We start from the raw sequence: 18,662 nt of genomic DNA, 5'->3' as shown, positions 1-18,662 counted from the left end.
AGTACACATCCTTGCCGGGCAAGCGCTAAGTGGTGACATGGTCACACTAGACATGACAGTATATACTAAATCTTGTTGCCAAATTGTGTGAAGCGGAGGTCTTATATCCTTAAAATAAAAGGCTTCTACCACGCCGACGCCTTCCTCAAAGTGCAGCCAGGCGTAGCTCTCTGCGCGCGGCTGTCCCCGAATGGTGGCGCCGCGGCGGTGGCGACTGGAAGTAGGCGCCTCCCGCCGGTTTCGGGCGACGTAGCAGGCCACACCTAGTGCGCTTCCATCGAGCGGCAGTGGGAGTACTGACTCTTGGGGGAAGGCCACACCGTTCACTCGTCGCATCTGCCGTGCTTCGGCTGCAGTCCGTGGGTCATGCAGTGCTGTTGGAAAAGGAATGAACATGATGCAGAAGGTTGCAATGAAATGTAAGGCCACTGCACCTTGCACACATCTGTGCATGTGGGTGCGTACTGAAGACTTGGTGAGCAGCAGTTATGGTTCAGAACAGAAAAGCTGTCATTCGTAAAATTGATGCAAAAGCTACTCCTACAACGTAGAGGTCAGGAAATGCAGGCTAACCGAGCTTATCTGAAAATGCATTTCCACAGTGAGTGAAATAACAGCCACTAAACTAACAATATCCCTCAAAACCACTCAACAGCTGAAGCAATGAAGCTTGCAGCATAATGAAACGTCTCACTTTAACGTTGTCCTGTTAAATGCAACGCGACACCACGTAAAACTAGCCGTTCGCAAAACCGCGGCCGACGAGCACGCCAAGTTGGCTTGCCCTTCATACGCGTCTTTGTAAGCGCAGACCGCTGTGCTGAGCTAAACTTCCCGAAATGCCTCGCAGTTTGACAAGAATGAAACATTTCTCACCTTGCGGTTGCCCTGTTAAACGCGACACCAGGCAAATTTAGCCGTTCGCAAAACCGCCTCACGCCATGTCACGTCACCGCGGAGGCCAGCACGCCTTGTCATGCCCGTTAGCTTGCCCTTCACGCGCGACTTTGTGAAGCACAGTCGCCGTCGTACTGAGCCAAACTGCCTGAAATTCTGCACAGTTTGACAAGAAAGTCAAGAATGCAACGTCTCTCACCTTACCGTCGCTCTGTTAAACGACTCAGGAAAACTAGTCGTTCGGCAAACCGCGTCAGGCCTGGCCGCACCGGCCGGCTATGCCATGTTAGCGCAGCGGCGTGCCTTGGTGCTTCGCATGTCACATCGTCCAGCCTTCTGAGATAAACTGTTCGAAATGCAGCTCAGTTTCGCAGGAACACAACATATTAAACCTCGCTGTGGTTGGAAACTGCCGGAGCGTCACGAACTGCGTCTGAACTTCTGTATGCCTGAACACGAGCTGCGGAACTTAATTGGCACCGGCCGGCTTGGTCACGATAAACTGCTTCAAATGCAGCGTAGTTCATCAAAAAACGTTGCTCATCTTGACGTCGTTCCAAACCGCAGTCGTTCCGCGTAGCAGCCCACGAGAGATAAAATATGCGGTCTGTGCCGCACAGGCGCAGCGAGGCACGAGCAGACAACTGCTCGCTCCCTTCGACAGCTTTTGGTCGTCTGCTCCGGCGGGCTACCGCTGCAGCGAGTGCCGTCGCGCGCGCGTCCGCGCATGTCCGCGCTGGTGCCGCCATCCATCAATCGGCGGCAGTCCAACAAGTCGCGCGTCATTTCCTGGGGCCAGTTTTCACCGAGTGTCCGCTCTTTACCAATCTCTTTATGGCTCGACTACTGTTACCAAGGGCGCGGGATCGAATCCCGGCATCGGCGGCTGCTTTACGATGGAGGCGAAAAGCAAGGCGCCCGTGTGCTGTGCGATGTCAGTGCACGTTAAAGAACCCCAGGTGGTCGAAATTTGCAGAGTCCTTCGCTACGGTGTCTCTCATAGCCTGAGTTGCTTTGGGATGTTAAACCCCACAAACCAAACCAATTGACTAGCCGCGCCCTGCTGACTCCTTCCTATTTGCGGAGATCCCCATGCATGCAAACGACGCTTTTAACGTCTCCGTGGCTTCTTTTGAGTTCTATGGATAGCTGTGTTGGGAATATTATGCATGTTATCACGGTTAGAAAAACGGTGCTGTTCTTCTTGCGTTATCCCGATTCACAGCCAACGACCAAACACTTCTTTGCCTACAAAATGCTTTTCTCCCATCCGCACTGAAATAAAAAACACAGTATGCGCTGCTCACACGTCTACCGTACCATCGAATACCCTTGATCTCGTTGCGGGGTTCGTCGTCTGCGTGGACTGTCGATTCATTGTGACGAGTGCACGCAGACGACAAAAAAAAAAAAGAAAAAAGACATGGGTGCAGCTTCATCCTAAAATGTTATCTTAAATAACTATACAGGTTGGCCTACGCGCAAAGGTGCGTTTTCCGGCTAACAGAGGACGCGCAGAAGTGCCGCACCGTCTGTTTTTCGCCCTTTTTGTCTCGGTCAAGGAGGCTACGCCGAATAACACCAAATGCATTGCAGAGTCGGCGTTCCTCTCTTACTTCGTGCTCGCAAGCATGCAAGGATTGGTGGGGGTCAATGCCTTCCTAACACGCATCAGCAACGATTTCCAAGTAATTCTAGCATCTGTAAGCACCCAGCTGCTGCCCTGTTTCGCTCCCGCGCCATTGTCCCCATTTACCTCGCAGCAGGCCACCGTCGCCACTGAATGGGACGATTAGCTCCAACAGGGGATAATCGACCGAACATCCGCGCTTTCTCTGGCATCTCTATCTGGAGAGGCCAGTTAAGACCCTGCGTATATTTAGGGTTATTTGTTTTCGGCTTTTATATATTTTCAAATTCGCGGGGTAAAAATCGGACGTTATTTTTCGACTTTAAAATAGGGGAGAAATCGGGTTTTTCGTGCAAACATTCCGAAATTCTGGTTTATAGGGTTAAATTTACAAACTAGTAATTTATATTGTTTGCCCTGATGGGTGGGTAAGAGTTATGCTTTTGGCTGCTTTCAAGAAAGTGTTTCATAATTCAGCGTTTCTGTCATAATTATTGCTGCCAGTGATGTACAACGGTCAGTGTTTGGCAAAGAAACATATTATTCACGTGTGCCGGTCATCAGCGTTTTACAAGTCCTTATTTTCATAATCATCTGTATGCGCAACATTTTGGCTTTCGTCCTAGACCGATCTGGTCTCTGTAGGTATCTTAGCTAGGAGTACGTTCGCATAATGTCACAGCTACATTTAGCTATCAACAGCCGCTTCTCAAATGGATCGATATGGCACCCAGTTTCGAAATTGTCAACTGGTTTCCTTCTTTGTTAGAGACGTTCTGTTTCAGAGTGCAGTCCCATTTTGTGGACATTTTAGCTCAAAACTCTTCACAACAAGTTTTTGCTAATGTGAAAATGCTCGTAGGTAACCTTGACAGAACCCCTTTTGCTCGATCGCTTTTACCGATCATTGTGGGAAGATCGTTGACAGTCTGCTGTAGCTTGACGTTTACGAGGGGATCGAATCCTTGGCATCAGTTGTTTTCCGCTTTCTAGCGTTTTCTGGACAATCTAAAAGTGGCTCGAGTGCGTCTCCTTTTAAGAGTGCCTTCGCATTAAAAACCTCTTTTTCAGAAAGTATCACTCGAGTACCTTCGGCTTTGGTTCTTTCATACGAGCTTTCAACAAGTTCTGTTAATGGGCTCCACATTTCAGTGACGACAACAAGCGCACAGCAGTTCCATGGATACAGCTGTTCTAGCAATTGGGAAAATTCAGGTTTTACCCGATTCTTTAGGAACACGATCGGGGTGCAAAAACCAGGCAAAATCAGATTTTACCCGAAAACGAAGAACCCTACGTATATTTGCCCTCTACGGCGTGCGCCGGAGGCGAAACGCCGATGCTCAGCGCCGAGCAAGCGCTGCGTTGTGGGTCGGGCTAAGCTGGAATGGCGAAGATTGGGTAATCAGCTATGATATCACAGTTTTCACGTGTATCATGTGATTTGCACTGATGTCACAGCCGTCGTTTAGCTCTTAAAACGGAAACCAAAACAGCATGACGGAACTTATAATAAATTATTCAGGAGACCTAGGCAAATACCACTTAGTGATCTATCTGATCTGATCTATCTTAGTGATCTTAGTAATCGTTTTTTCCACGGTGCAATTATGTACGAGCTTTATATATATACATATATATATATATATATATATATATATATATATATATATATATATATATATATATATATATATATATATATATATATATATAGCTAAAATGGTAGCATTCAAAATCTTCATGATTACTTAATTTATGGCTGGCTTTGCCCCGCCGCGGTGGTGCTGTGGTTAGGATGCCCGACTACTGTGCCGGAGTACCCGGGTTCGATCCCGACCGACGGCGGCTGCTTTTCGGTGGAGGCAAAATGAAGAGGCGTACGTATGCTGTGTGATGTCAGCGCACGTTAAAGATACCCAGGTAGTCGAAATTACTCAGCTCCCCTTCACTACAGCTCCTTTTGATCTGTTTCCACTTTCAGTCCCACCTTCCTCCGTACCCTACGGCGCGATTCCGGTGTCCAAGAAACAATTGTGACAGATACTGCGCATTGCCTTTGCTGTGAACCAATTATTATTACTATAGCTGGCCTTGCAGGGCCCCTGTTTAATGGCATTAAGAATTTTTTTCCATCAAATCCTTGTACATTTACATTTCTTTTATCAAAGCACAAAAGGATTCAAAGGCAAATATCAGTTGACAAATTACCCTGTTATCCTTTTTTACACAGCTTAGCATAATTAGGACAACGTTTGCACTTTCAAAATAAATGCACTAAAAAAATGGAAACTAAAGATACTCCTGGTGCAAAATAAAGATAAAGTTGACCTTGGGCATATGTCGGTGACAAAAACGTGTAGTTTGAATCAGATTGATTGTTGTATAAGAACAATGAACTCAAGACATTAGAATTGACAAAGAGAAATGAGGAAAAATAATACCATTATCCAATTCAAAACAATTCAATGTTTGGATGCTGCCACTCTCAATATTTATATTGTCTTCATGAAGGAACTGTAATTAAAAGTTATCTGTTATCTTTCCGTAGTGATTGAGCAAACACAAAAGGTTTGCAATTGCTCAAGGATGTTGTGAGAGTGTTTCTTCGGGGACTTGTTCAGGCATCCTTATGAGTGATGGGATGTTTCGAGAAGCTACAAATAATCTTTTGTACTGGCATCGTTCATCTGTTGGAATTATGCCTGTATACATTGCAGTTCGTTTTTTGAATGTGCTCAATGGTGTTTTTTTTACCATGGAAGCTTCCAACGGAAAGTGCAAGGCCACGGCGGGTTTTCGACCAAAGCGATATGGACTTTGTGCAAGGTGAGCTGCTCTTTTGAGATATCTGAGAAATCACTATGCAGACATATATAGTTGATCTGAGTTATTCCGGCCAGAAAGAGATGCACATGTTTTTAAAATTATGCAGAGTTAACATGAGGGGAGAACCATCTATTCACTATCTTGCATTCAGGTTGTTTAACTTTAATAATTATGCAGATTTATGAAGACATTGAAGTTTAGATGGGCCTGGTAGTTGCCCAGAACATAGGTTAGCCATAGCACTGGGTGAAGTTCAATAACTATATGTCACAACATTCCCAGGAAAAGAGGGTGTGAGTTGGAAGGTTATTCAGAACCACAAGAAAAGTAGTGTGGCGATTAAACGACATATGGGTGTGTAGAAATGTCTATTCACTTTCAGGCTGGTGGTTGAACCAGTGGAAGGGCATGCATTAGTTGTAGCAGTTCCAAGGCATGGAACCACTTTGCCACTGTGCTGTAAAACGTCTGCAGTATGTGTGTTGTAAATGGAAGGAATAGTGTGTTAGGGGACAATGTTAAGCTATAGTATCACATTGCGTAAGCAATGCAGAAGCAGTCATTACTCACAGATGCAGCTCTGTAACTGGTATTTAGTTATTAAAATTGTTTCCTTTCTTACCAGTTATAAAAATTGAGTATTGTGTAACTTAAGATTTCTGCTCTTTATTTTATAAACCTGTCTACATGTGACGCTTTATGTATTTATGTATCTGGGCAAAGAATACAATATAATTCTCTTTTCTGGCAGGGTTTCTAGCTTGGAAGCTGAATTGAAAACCTGTGAATTTTTTAAAGTGCTGCTGATTCTCACTGCATGGTATGCAATGTTGCCACAGCTTGTGTAGTATGTGGTCTGTATGCTTATTGTGAGATAGAGACATGGCAAATTTGTGAAGAGATGTTGCAGTCAAGTTTATTTTAGTGTTTAGTGCATTATGGCTGGAATGTGTAGTAGCAGAACAGGAGCAGGAAGAGGAAAAAAGAAAGAGAACTACTATGTATACATTTATGACCTCTTCTGTGCACTGTCACGTAGCTTAACCTCTGGGATGTTTCTCTGAGTGGGCATTGCTACGTATAGTGATAATCAAAAAAGATTTTGAGGCTTCAGGGTTGATGAGAAAGGCAAGTGTTTTATATGTCTAAGGGTGCAGTTCAGAGTTCAGAGCTACTACATACAATGCGTAGCATTTTCCTTATTCCTACTCGCATGTTTTGGTGGTGAAGAGTGTTATTGTTTAGTGCTCAGTTTGTGCATGCGTGTGCATGCATATATGTGTGTATGCTTCGGTAAATACAAACAGGATAAATATAACTGCTTAGAAGCAGTGCCATACATGCATGTTTGGAAACTGGCATACTGCTGCAACATTGCAGGTGCCATGTTTACAAAACCTTTGTTTTTGGTTTATCACTTGGTAGGAGCCCACGTGCTGGTGATCTAAGCTGATATCACATTAAACTAGAAAGTGCCTGCTTCCCCAAGCCTCCTGCAAAGATAGTTACAGTGCAGAATTTTCACATTTTGTATACTGCTCTCATTAAGCTTCTGCCTTGGTTCAAAATATTCCTGTGCACCTCACTTATAGGGTAGTTCAGTGTTTCTCCAAATTCTTTGCCTTGGTGCCTCTATCCTAAACACTCTTGCGGCTGCTGGTAGTTTCACTTAAAAGGATCTGACATCTTTGTGATGCTACGTTCATATATGTAACTTCGCCATCAAAAGTGTCACAGTGTGTTTTTGTCTGAATAACAAGTTTTAGCCATTTGAACTTAGACAAAAATAGCGGTAATTAACACAAATTATGTAGTGGTGTGCACAACACGATGTTTTAAAAGTTCCGATGTGCCAGGAATGGCCAGGTTACAAGCCATAGTGACACCTATTAAACTGCTCCACTGCTGTATGGCCATTATAATAATAATAATAATAATAATAATAATAATAATAATAATAATAATAATAATAATAATAATAATAATAATAATAATAATAATAATAATAATAATAATAATAATAATAATAATAATAATAATACAAATAATAATAATGTTTTATTTACACCCAATGTGTACACAGGATGAGGGAGCACAGCAGAAAAAGTTGTCGTAATGACAACTTGACAAGGCCGCAGGCCCCCCAAACAATAACAATGACAGCTTCACATCGGCAGTGCAGAAAATATACAATCACAAAGTATACACACTAAAATTAACGTAACGTTGCAACAGACAACATTCTTCAAAAGGGGGGGGGGGGAATAGTGTGAGAGAAAAAAAAACAAATACAACACTAGTGCAGACTTCTAGCATAAGAAAATAATAATGCACACCTCTAAACGGACAAAAAATGTTTTCTAAGCATTTTATAAGTGATTGATTCAAGTTTAATGTGTTTTCTATCCAGATCGTTTAATGTTCGTGGCAGTATGTTGTGTAATGTTTGAAGACCATAGTTTGTTCTGTAATTTGTGTACCTTCCATTGTTCATTTTTGCGTGTAGCGTACGCTCTGTCGTTTGCTTTCAGTTCAGCTAGTGACTGCAGAAATCTAGAATTATTTATGAAATCTCGTTTAAGTGACTTACATAGTCGAAAGCTTTAGTAACTGGCATAATATTGTATTTTTTAAAGAGATCATGAGTATGAAAATAACGTGGGACATTTTCAATAATCCGAAGAAACTGCTTTTGTAACACAAACTTTTTGCGTGTTTTCTTTAGTGGTTGAACCCCAAACTAAGCCACAGTAGTTAAGCCGCTATGAAAATAGGGAGTTATATATTAGTGTCATAATATTACGTGGCAGAAAATAATTTCGATAAGCCAGCCCCAGTACCTGCGCGAGTTTACTTGTAAGGAAATCTACATGCGCATTCCATGAAAGGGTTTCATTAAAGATTTACCTAACATCTTGAATGTCGGTACGATTTCTACTGGTATGGTCCGCATTGATATTGTTTTCGTCATTATTATGCTCTTGTTTCTAGGGCGAAACAGAACTGCATTCGTTTTCGTTGTGTTTTTTTTAAGCATGTTCATGCGCGACCATTCTTCTAACGCAGCAAGCGTTAAATTGGCATTATCAATGAGTTCATCGGCCAATCGTCCAGTTAGAAATACACTGGTGTCATCGGCATATATATTAAAGTTAGCTGCTGGACAGCTATTCACTATGTCGTTTATATATAAATTAAACAAAAAAGGTCCCAAAATGCTTCCTTGTGGTACTGCACAGCAAACTTGTAAAGGGTTGGAGAAATGGCCATTAATTCCTACAATTTGGATTCTATTACATAGATAAGATTCTATGAGAGATGCTGCTTGTCCACGAATGCCATAATGCTCCAATTTTCGTATTAGTAGATGATGATTTATGGAGTCGAACTCTTTAGTGAAATCAACGAAAAGGCCCAAGACCAGTCTGCTGTCTTCGAGTTGAGATAATATAAACTCCTTTTGGACTAGCAGCGCAAATTCTGTGCTAAGACCTTTCCGGAAACCGAACTGACAGTCGACTCGGAGGTGATGTTTCTGTTCAAACTGAACTAATCGATTTAGAATAACCTTCTCGAAAGCCTTAGAAAGCACAGGAAGTATTGATATGGGGCGGTAATTCCCCATATCGTTTCGCTCGCCTTTCTTAAACAGCATAGTTATTCGTGCCACTTGCATCTTAGACGGAAATACGGCCTGAGAAAGGCACAGGTTAAAAATATGCGTGAGGCAAGGCGCGAGAACATCAATAACATGCTTTATTGGTACAATAGTGAACCCGTCAATATCTTTACTAGTGCTGTTGTTTATGCTTCTAACTAACTTGATCACTTCCTCGTTTGTGAAAGGATCAAGGGAAAATGGAGGTCCCATTTCTATAGAAATTCTGAAGATCATTAAATACCACATTGCTCTCTACAGCGTTCATCAGATATTTGTTAAACGCATCAGCAAGCTGCTTCCCGGACAACTCAGAGCCATTTATTACCATTTTTTCAATTGTTTCAGTGCCGACGTTTCGCTTTAGCACAGAATTAAGCCTTTTCCACAATACATCCGTACTTCCTACAGCAGAGTTGAATAAGTTATTCATATAGGAACGCTTTGCCTTCTTCAGATCACTGCCTAATTTATTACGGTATGTCTTAAATTCTTTGAGTATATTAATATCCTTAGGCTTTATGAACTGGTTGTATAAATTATTCTTCTTGTTTATTCTGCTAATAAGCTCGCTGCTTATCCAAGGCTTACGCATCTTTCGGCGGCGCTTGATGCGTACGAAAGGAAAGCTTGCTGCGTAAATAGACTTCAGTTTGCAAATGAATGCATCATAAGCGCAGTTTGCATCTGCTGTACTGTAAATGAAATCCCAACTCGTGGACATTACCTTTTCGCGAAAAATTGAGAGAACAGGTTGAAGTACAAGGATATCCGAAGTGTGTTTTCGACGGGCATACCTCCTCGAGCAGAAAAAAAATATTGGCAGGTGACCACTCAGATCAAATGCAAATACGCCAGCTTTAACTTCATCAGAACCTATATTTGTGCAAAAAACATCAATTAGAGACGAAGTTATTCTGGTAGGGAGGCTAATGGCGTTATAGCAGCCGTGGGATTTTAATAAAATATCAAGTTTATATTTTACGGAGTCATTCTGCAACATATTGATATAGATGTCTCCACCACAAATAAAATCTAAATAATTTTCACTAACGAACACCAATATTGATTCAAAATGTTCTAGAAAAGCTACAACAGAACCATTTGGGGGACGATAACACACAGCCAATAAATTTCTTTGTATCCTGACTAACAAAAATTCATAGTTCTGGATTGTTGCAGAGTAATCTTCAATGAGCTCATAAGGATTGTCGTCATTAACTAATATGCAAATCCCTCCACCATGCCCCGTGGACCGGTTGGCATATACTGTTTTATAGGACGGTAGGCGATAGACATCGGCTTCATTAGTGGACCATGTTTCTGTCAGCATTACAACATCAAATATTCTTTGCACTTGTTCAAAAAAAAAAAAGATTCAGAACGCCTTCTTTGTTTCTGATTGAACGTACATTGGCATGAAAACATTTGAAAGAATTAGCATATTGTTCGCCTAAGCAGTTCCCAAAAGTATGCGGTAAAATGTATGACTCTTTTTCCATGTTTGACAAAAAAAACTTCTTATCTCAGTTTATCGAGATCGCCTATGCTGGCAATCGCTATTGCACTGTCCCCGTCCCTCCTGCGAACAAGAACTCGGCCGTTGCTATGCCACACAAACTTGAAGTCATTCCTTTTGGCCCATATTTTTGCGTCGGTTAAGAGTGCACGCGCCCGTCTTGTCAAGTTTTCCAGGATGAACACTGTGTCGCTTGAGTCACGCAACTTTTTCCTACATTGCCACCAGATTTTCCGGTCTGACTGCTTCACGAAGTAGCAAATTACACCAGGAATTTTATTTTTTTTTGCTGGTAGTCGGTGAATCGATACGACGTCACATTCTGCTAGCTGCCGCAGGTTATGTTGCTTAGCAATCGCATTGATTTTGTAAAGCAGATTTTCTTCATCAGTCTGTTCAATTCCATGAAACTCGAGGTTGAGCCGTCGGCTCCTCCATTCAAAGTTGTCGACTTAGCTCAGCTATATTCCTGTCCTGGGATTCAATTTTGTCCACCCTGCATTTCAGTTCAGCGATATCCTGTTCATTTTTTTCGGTTCGTGTTAGCAGATCGTTATACTGCTCTTTAATGTAGTCTAGTGTGTCCTCAATTTTCTCAAACGTTTCTTTGAGTGGTAATAGCACATCGAGTTTGTCGCTTATACTTTTGAGCCACAGTTGCATGTTTGCCATGTCAGGTTCGCTGCGAGTTTTTTCAGTCGCAGAGGTTCTTGATTTCGAAAATCTGCATGTCGAGCAGCGCCAGTTTTTGCGGTAAGCTTCTCCCTTCGCCTTGATAGTTGTATCCGCAATGCCTGCACATTTTCCTGTGTGATATTTGTAATGACACTCGGCACATTCAGCTGTGGCATCGGTCACATCCAGTTCAGTATCACAAGTTCGACATTGCTGGTTTTCCATACTTTTCACGTGGCAGCAGCGGTAGCAACGATAGAAGTGCAGGAGTGTAAGAAAAGTTTACCACTGACCTGCAGCAATAATGGTTGCTTTTAGAAAAGAACTTCATTCCATGCTGCCGCTGCTGCCAAAGTGATGCACAGGCTCCGGTAGTCCTTTTATAGCTGGTGAGACCCTCGACGACAGCGCCTAATGTAGCGAGGATGGTAGCCGAAAACCAGGCTTGCTTGTACGTTGGTGGGCGGTGCTGAGAGTCACGCAGAAATCTTGATTCTCGGCGTCGAAGAAGGTTTTCTGTTATCTGCAGCAAAAACGGTTGCTTTTAGAAAAGAAGTTCGTTCCATGCTGCCGCTGCTGCCAAAGCGATGCACAGGCTCCGGTGGTCCTTTTATAGCTGGTGAGACCCTCGACGACAGCGCATAATGTAGCGAAGATGGTAGCCAAATTCAAATTTCGAATCAATCATTAGTATCTAAGTCAGTAAGTGAGTCTTCTTTGTTACATTATTACCGCACTGATTTCTGGGATGGTGTCAACTTGCTTGCAGAACTTAGTTCGTTGTCCCCTGCAACCCTGCTTCAGAAAGTGAAGGACTTAAAGAGTACGGCATATGCATTGGACATTGCAGAAGGTAAGTAGTCCATTTTTCAAGCAATATCTTGAATTAGCTTGGCGACCTAGTTTAAGATGTGATGCATGATGACTCCAGAAGAGGCAACTCATTAAAAGATACTAAAATTATATGGCATTTAAATCATTGCAGCGAAATGTGACAGTATTTGAAGCAATCGTGTGGCTATAACTTCTTTTATTGGAGCCCTATGTGCTTGTCGTTTTTGTAACCTAAAATTTTCAATATTTATGGCAAGCTGGGTGCTTCAACCCACTCACAGCTGCTCTCAAGATGTGGTCTCATGACATTACGCACCTTAGTGACTGATCAGTGGTAAGCCATGTCACATCCCAAGTGCCTCCTGCCAGGTCTCCTGCCACTTTGCCATTTCATATGGTGCCATGATGGCAGACAACTCACTGACCAATCATCACTGCTAGGCCATGTCACTTGCCAGGGAATGTGCCAATGGGGCATTTTCCTTTAATCAAAACAGGCCCATGGTGCAAACAAGCATCTGCAGAGGGTATCCGCAACCGTCAATGTATCTGCAAAAGTGTGTACAGAAAGCATCTGCGCCCCCAAAATTGGCCCTCTGGGACCCCAAAATGTGATTTGACAAAATATTATGTCCAACCTAATTTGGCCAACCCAATGATCACCTTGCAATCTGTGTAGACCACCCACAAAAATGGTCCCTGGACTACTAAAATTTGACTTCATCGAAATTTGACAATTAATTTCTGATCTAATTCCAGTATTAGAAATTCAGTAGTGGCCTCTAAATGTCACTGAGCCACTGCAAAAATTTGGTCTTTGAACTTCCAAAATTTCACCAAAATTGGCGTCCAAACTAATTTTACTACATATCCAATTGTGGCGGCCTGTGCCATTTTGCCAGGAGAGTGAATGAGTGAGGGTGCCAGCGACGCAGCCCATAAACGTTTATAGTTTTAACCGCGTCCGAGGAGCTCACGCAGCAGCGCGAGTACTGTACAAAGTTTCATGTAATAAACGGTTTTTCGATTTTATCATGTCTGTTCTTTGGCTCATATCATATGTGGATCCAAAAAAATTCAGCTGAAATGGCAGTTCTGGTGCCATTACTGTGCAATGTTGTCAGTAAAAAGGTTCCAGATAGAGGAGGCACTATCCATCGGTAGCGTGAATTCACTGTTTTGGTGGTTTTGGTTTTTAACCACAATAATATCGCACCCCTGATGACTACAGTGCTTGCGACGCACACACGACCGAAAGCAGGTCGAGCACACATCGCATGCTGTCGAGACAGGAAAGCAGCACTCGTCATTTTGCACTGGCCTTGCGGACTTCCCAGCCAGGCTGCCACTAGAGCCGGGTCACAGATGCTTGACCAGTATTCCCAAGGAGTGAAACCAAATCTGAGAATTGTTACTGGCGCATACATTGAGGCAATATTGAGGTGCTAGATGCAAGTAGGCGCGAGCACGATATAGTGCTAGCTGGCAACTCAAGCACTGCCATTCCGCGCGTTAGCTGGAAGCAGCCCACTGGTTTACTCCATCTGGAGGGGTGATCATCATCACCGATCATCAGCTTCTTGTTGAAAACATTTAAGCTTCGATTGAGGAAAACGCAGAAAACTAGAAGGCCTTTCAGGTATGATCTGGATCAAATTCCATCAGAATATGCTGTGGAAATGAGGAATCGATTTCAAGAATTAGATCTAGAAGACAGAGAGCCTGAAGAGATGTGGACTGATGTTCGTGTTATAATACAAGAAGTTGCTACTAAGGTAATTCCAAAGCAAAAGAAATGCAGGAAAGCAAACTGGTTATCTGAAGAGGCTTTGCAAATAGGTGAGGAAAGGATGATGACAAAAGTTATGGGAGAAAGGTAAAGATACAAGGTTCTCAATGCGGATTTTCAGAAAATAGCAAGAAGAGATAAGAATGCCTTCCTGAACATACAGTGCCAAGCAGTTGCGCACAACAGCCAATTGAGGAACACAAGAGCTCTGTATAAGGCAATCAAAGATATCAAAGGAAGCTTGTGTGCTAAGCTGGGCGTGATAAAGAACAAACGAGGCAGGGACCTCACTGAAGCCACAGAGATAAAGAAGAGGTGGCAGGAATACACAGAACTGTACAAGAAGGACCCGGATGTGCAAACCCAACATAAGACGGTTGTGATTACTAATCTCGAGCCTGGCATCCTGAAGAGTGAAGTTGAATGGGCCTTAGGCAACCTTGCTAAGAACAAAGCTAGCGGAATTGATGGCATTCTAGCTTGGTTGCTTCAAAACCTCAACCATGATGACGCTGTTAACATTCTGTATACATTATGTCAGAAAATTTGGACAACCCTGCAGTGGCCACAGGATTGGAGGAGGAACTTCACTGCAGTCGTTCATGACAGTTTGTGGCGTCGCAGTCATAAAAGCATCTACCAAATATTAGGAGCTGTCAAAGCTTCTTTTGTGTGGCGCTATCATCAGTGGTTTTGTTTCCACTCCTGCGTGGGTCAAGCTATAAAGCACAGCATGTTATGTTGCTACTTGCACGTAAAGGGCAAGCTTTTCCTGTTGAGAATTTTCTTGGCTAGCACCAAATTAAAACCAGAAATTATTTTACTAAAACACCTGTACTATGCATTGTCCCGCTCATTGGCATAGAGTGAGTGTTTCAGACATTCAACAAAGGAAGTACAGCTACTGCTCTGTACTCATTTATATGGAGGAACATAGAATGGGAAATATCACCACCTTTAAGGTCAGATTTGAATTTGCATTTCGATCTGAATATGGCAAACTGTTTTGGCCAGTGTGATGTAGTGCTCAGTGTTTATACATGCCCTATCCAAGTACCATGCAATGCGTAGGTGCCTAACAAATGTGGTCATGATAAGGGCAGGCGCAGTGCCTGTGGCTGATGTACTTGGAGTCACTTTGTGCTGTCAAAGTAAAAGATAGGAAGAGTTACCATTTCCCCTGCATTAACGCAGAATAATGAACACGCCTGTTTTGATGTGCTGGTGTAAGGAATTTTGTAGATGGAGGTTACATATTTCTGGCAGCTGGATATGCTAAAAGCTTGCCACTGCTAATCTCAGTCCCAGTGGTACTTAATATCATTATAATGAGTGTTGTGAGATGCACAAACTGCTTGTGCAGTGGTAGTCAAGGGGTGTGACTGATGTATTAATACAGAACAAAACTGGAGTAATAATATAAGTGATCTGGCTAATCATAATGATTTTATGCTGTCTTTAGGAGCTCACTTTGCTGTCTTCTGTCCTCTTTTTCAGCTCGTGAAATGGCAAGGGGCCGGTTGTTGGGTATTTTTCGCGAGGACAAAGGCACCAGTGACAGAGGTACCAAGGACAAAGGTGCCAAGGGCAAGTGTGCCGAGGGCAAGGGTGCTGAAGGCAAGGGTGTCGAGGACAAATGTGCTGAGGGCAGAGGCACCAAGGGAAAAGGCGTTAAGGGTAAAGGTGCCAAGAACAAAGGGGCCGAGGCGAAGAAATGCACCAAAGAAAAAAGCACTCAGGACAAAGACACTGAAGTACAAGGCACGGAGGACAAAGGCAGTGAGAAAAAACGCTCTCAGGACGAAGACGCTGCGGTCAAAGGCATGGAGTACAATGGTGGCAGGATCAAGGGGCCCAAGGAAAAATGCACCAAGGGCACTGACAAAAGCAACGAGGACAAATGTGCCAAGGACACAGCTGCTAAAGACAACGGAGCCGAGCTAATGGAACAATAGTTTTTTTGCTTTGCCTTTCTTGGGGCATCAAAATACGCCAAAGGCAGTCCAGGCAAAGCTTCCTGGATTTTTAAGTTAAGCTTAAGCTTAAGTTAAGCTATATATATTTTTATCTAACTCTTTTACATTTTCAATACCACTTGTGTCACTATTGCCTATAATTGGTGTTGTCAGTAATTAAAGAGAAATGGTTATAGGCTTGCTCTGTTCTGCAGAAATATGGTGTCAGCACTCAAATATTTGAGCTCTCAAACACCACTCTCTATTAAACCAGACATGCATGAGACCACAATCCTCTCTTCTAAAAATCTGCTCTATAGCCAACATTGTACAGTCTTCTGACCAGGGATGCCAACAACAGAGTGTTTGGCTGGTCAAAGCCCTCATTATTATTCAAAGCCCTCCTAAGTATTGTTCTAGGGTTGCTCTGTTCAGAGTAGCTGAAAGCCCTCTTCAAGCTATGCCTATTGAGAGTGAATTGGTCACAATGTAAAGCGATAAATTAAAGGATAAAATATAATCTGGCAGTACAGCCAACTCAACTAAAGAAGCATTTTCTAATGAAATATTGTATATAACGTATATATTGCCATATCCCTTGGAAGCCACTACAAAAGCCCATTATTGGTATTTTTCTTCTTTTTTTCTGATGTAAAATTTGGCTGTGGCAGAACATAAAGAAAGTCCAGTGAACATCATTTGACATTTTGAGCATATATTAGGTAATGCAATGCCACAATGAAAGCTGTTGAGGTCAGGTCTGCAGTTAACCTGATGTAAACGAGAGTAAGATCAAAACTTTTATATTTAGGCCGAAAAATAAAGTTCTCCCACCGCACGATAATATAATAAACTTGCAGTCTGTAGAAATATTTGAGCAGTTTAAATGCCTCGGGGTTGTATTTTCTGCCAGTATGTCATCGGATTATCATGTAATACTCTTGTTTGGGCGAGTTGGTTCATCTTTGAAAGGTTGCGTATCCTAACCTTACATGTCCTAATCTTACATATCCTATCCGTACATGTCGTATATGTGCCTTTTTTGTGTCCATCTTTGAAAGGTTTGCGCTCCGTACATGTCGTATATGTGCCTTTTTTGTGTCCCGTCTTCTTTGCGCAAGGATACGTAACCTTTCAAAGGGATTATCATGTCAATTATATCTTGAAAAAAAAATATAGCTGAAATCCATGGTGTTAGAGGCCGTCTAAAATACATATTTCTCACAAAAACTAAGATGCTGGTATACAATGCAATATTCACCTCGCATTTAAACTACTGCCAGTTAGTGTGGAGTACTACACCATTCTATATGCTTGAACGTATTCATTTAATGCAAAAAACATATCTCCGAAATACATATACAGTCGTGCCTCGTTAATAAAGACACTTTGGTTTCCGACCAAAACTGTCCATAAAGCGAGTCATCCATAATAACGAGTCATGAATAAAAACAAAAAAGATTTTATTGAGAAAAGAGAATTGTAATTAACGACTGCTTTTTTACATAACGGTGTGCACTGTGCACTGAACTCAAAATTTCACAGAACCACGGGCAATTTTGAGTGCATTATCCTTGTCATTGTTCTCTTCGAAAAATTGTAGTGCAGTCTGAAGCGACTCGCTTACCATGACACCCGTGATGTTGGAATTTGTGTTGGTCGAGCTTTCGAGCACGAACTCCTCACTGGCCGATGAATCAGCGTCTGATTCTCTACTCACCGCCACTTCCAAAATGGCCTCTTCACTGAGCAAAGTAGCCGCTAAGTAGTTGCTTGAGATTCTCCTGTGGCGAGAAAACAGCTGAGCTGTCGATAGTAGTCCCTCGTAGCTTGGATTGACTGAGATGGCATTTACCGCTTGTATTCACAGATTTCTTCGCGCCTACGTTCAGCTCTGTTCTTTTGCGCTTAACTCCCGCCATGCCAAAAGCCAGACTCAAGTTGAGGGTTACAGGCTCCTGATGCTGTGCACTTTTTTGCCTAGTTAATCTTTCTGCTTTTCCATTCTTCTGATTCTTTCTTTTTTTTTTTTTTTGCCTTGTACTGTTTCTGTAAGGAAGCAAGGGAGTCAAGTTGGCAAGCTGCTATGCAGAGGGCTATCGAACGTCCCATCTTCTTGGCGCCGTTTTTATGTGATCCCATAAAACAAACACTGCAAGCTGAAGTACAGTTTAGAACGACGGCTAGCCGAGTACGAAGAGCTCAGACCTTGTCAAGGCCGCATCGCTGACTCAAAGCGAAGCCGACATACGGACCGTCTAGTGTGCAAAGTTTGGCAGTTCGGCAGCGCAACAGGGACGGAAACCATGAGCATGAGAGGGAAGCGCGTCCAGGACGGGACGCCCGGTCCCGGTTGCGTGTTCCTACGTCGCCTTTCTTTTGCCGCTGTACTTAGTGAGTGTGTTTTAACTCTCAGTGGAACACACATTGCGCTTTGGGAAAGAGAACTACATTTCCCACCGCCACTGTAGGCACTTGTCTTTCTTCCTGTCATTTCGTTCTTAGGCTTTTACCGGCCTCTCTGTTCACGTTCAGCAAAATTTATTGCGACCACATGTTGCTGTTTTCCCGACGGCGGCAGCACTTCCGCTGCACCCAGAAATCTGGTTTCCCCCTTTCGGAGTCTTTCTTACGCTGACCCTCGGTTTGCTGTGTACGTTCTTCTCCGCTCTTGCGCTCCCCTCCTCCTCCCTTAGAACGGCGACACGCCCGCTTTGGTTCTTTCCAACCCCACAGGACCCGTTCAGGCGTCCTGCCGTATCGGCTGTGGCGTAGGTTCACGGGCGGCGGGCCCTTCTTTAACTTGCATTCGGACTCCTCTGCTTTTTTTCAAGCACTCTCCATATTAACGAGACAAAAATGCATGGGCCCAAGTG

The 18,662-nt window shown here is 43.0% G+C and overlaps 1 protein-coding gene and 1 pseudogene across 2 annotated transcripts; one reads left to right on the top strand and one right to left on the bottom strand.

Annotated features, from left to right (window-relative positions):
• The first annotated feature begins 5,185 nt into the window (after window positions 1-5,185).
• Window positions 5,186-15,934, top strand: LOC146183641 (uncharacterized). Of its 2 annotated transcripts, none has more exons than XM_084608736.1 (3): window positions 5,186-5,356; window positions 11,978-12,061; window positions 15,329-15,934. In XM_084608736.1, exons 1-3 carry the CDS (start codon window positions 5,260-5,262, stop codon window positions 15,784-15,786), a joined length of 639 nt encoding a protein of 212 aa, XP_084464862.1. In that variant the 5' UTR covers window positions 5,186-5,259; the 3' UTR covers window positions 15,787-15,934. The 2 variants fall into 2 exon arrangements, with proteins under 2 accessions (XP_084464862.1, XP_084464863.1); XM_084608737.1 differs by lacking the exon at window positions 5,186-5,356 and adding an exon at window positions 11,635-11,827.
• On the bottom strand, window positions 10,422-11,436 carry LOC146183642 (uncharacterized; annotated as a pseudogene).
• Window positions 15,935-18,662: the final 2,728 nt, after the last annotated feature.

This window comes from Amblyomma maculatum, chromosome 7 (genome assembly GCF_055883805.1).
Source record: "Amblyomma maculatum isolate TAMU_Amacu chromosome 7, ASM5588380v1, whole genome shotgun sequence".
Lineage (NCBI taxonomy): Eukaryota > Metazoa > Arthropoda > Arachnida > Ixodida > Ixodidae > Amblyomma > Amblyomma maculatum.
This window is presented reverse-complemented; position numbering and strand designations above follow the sequence as displayed.

Bases quoted from the DNA above. Each gene is read 5' to 3' on its own strand.
- LOC146183641 (XM_084608736.1), top strand. From the start codon at position 5,260: ATGTGCTCAATGGTGTTTTTTTTACCATGGAAGCTTCCAACGGAAAGT. The intron at 5,357-11,977 runs GTGAGCTGCTCT...ACTTGCTTGCAG, and splicing joins CGATATGGACTTTGTGCAAG to AACTTAGTTCGTTGTCCCCT. The intron at 12,062-15,328 runs GTAAGTAGTCCA...CCTCTTTTTCAG, and splicing joins TGCATTGGACATTGCAGAAG to CTCGTGAAATGGCAAGGGGC.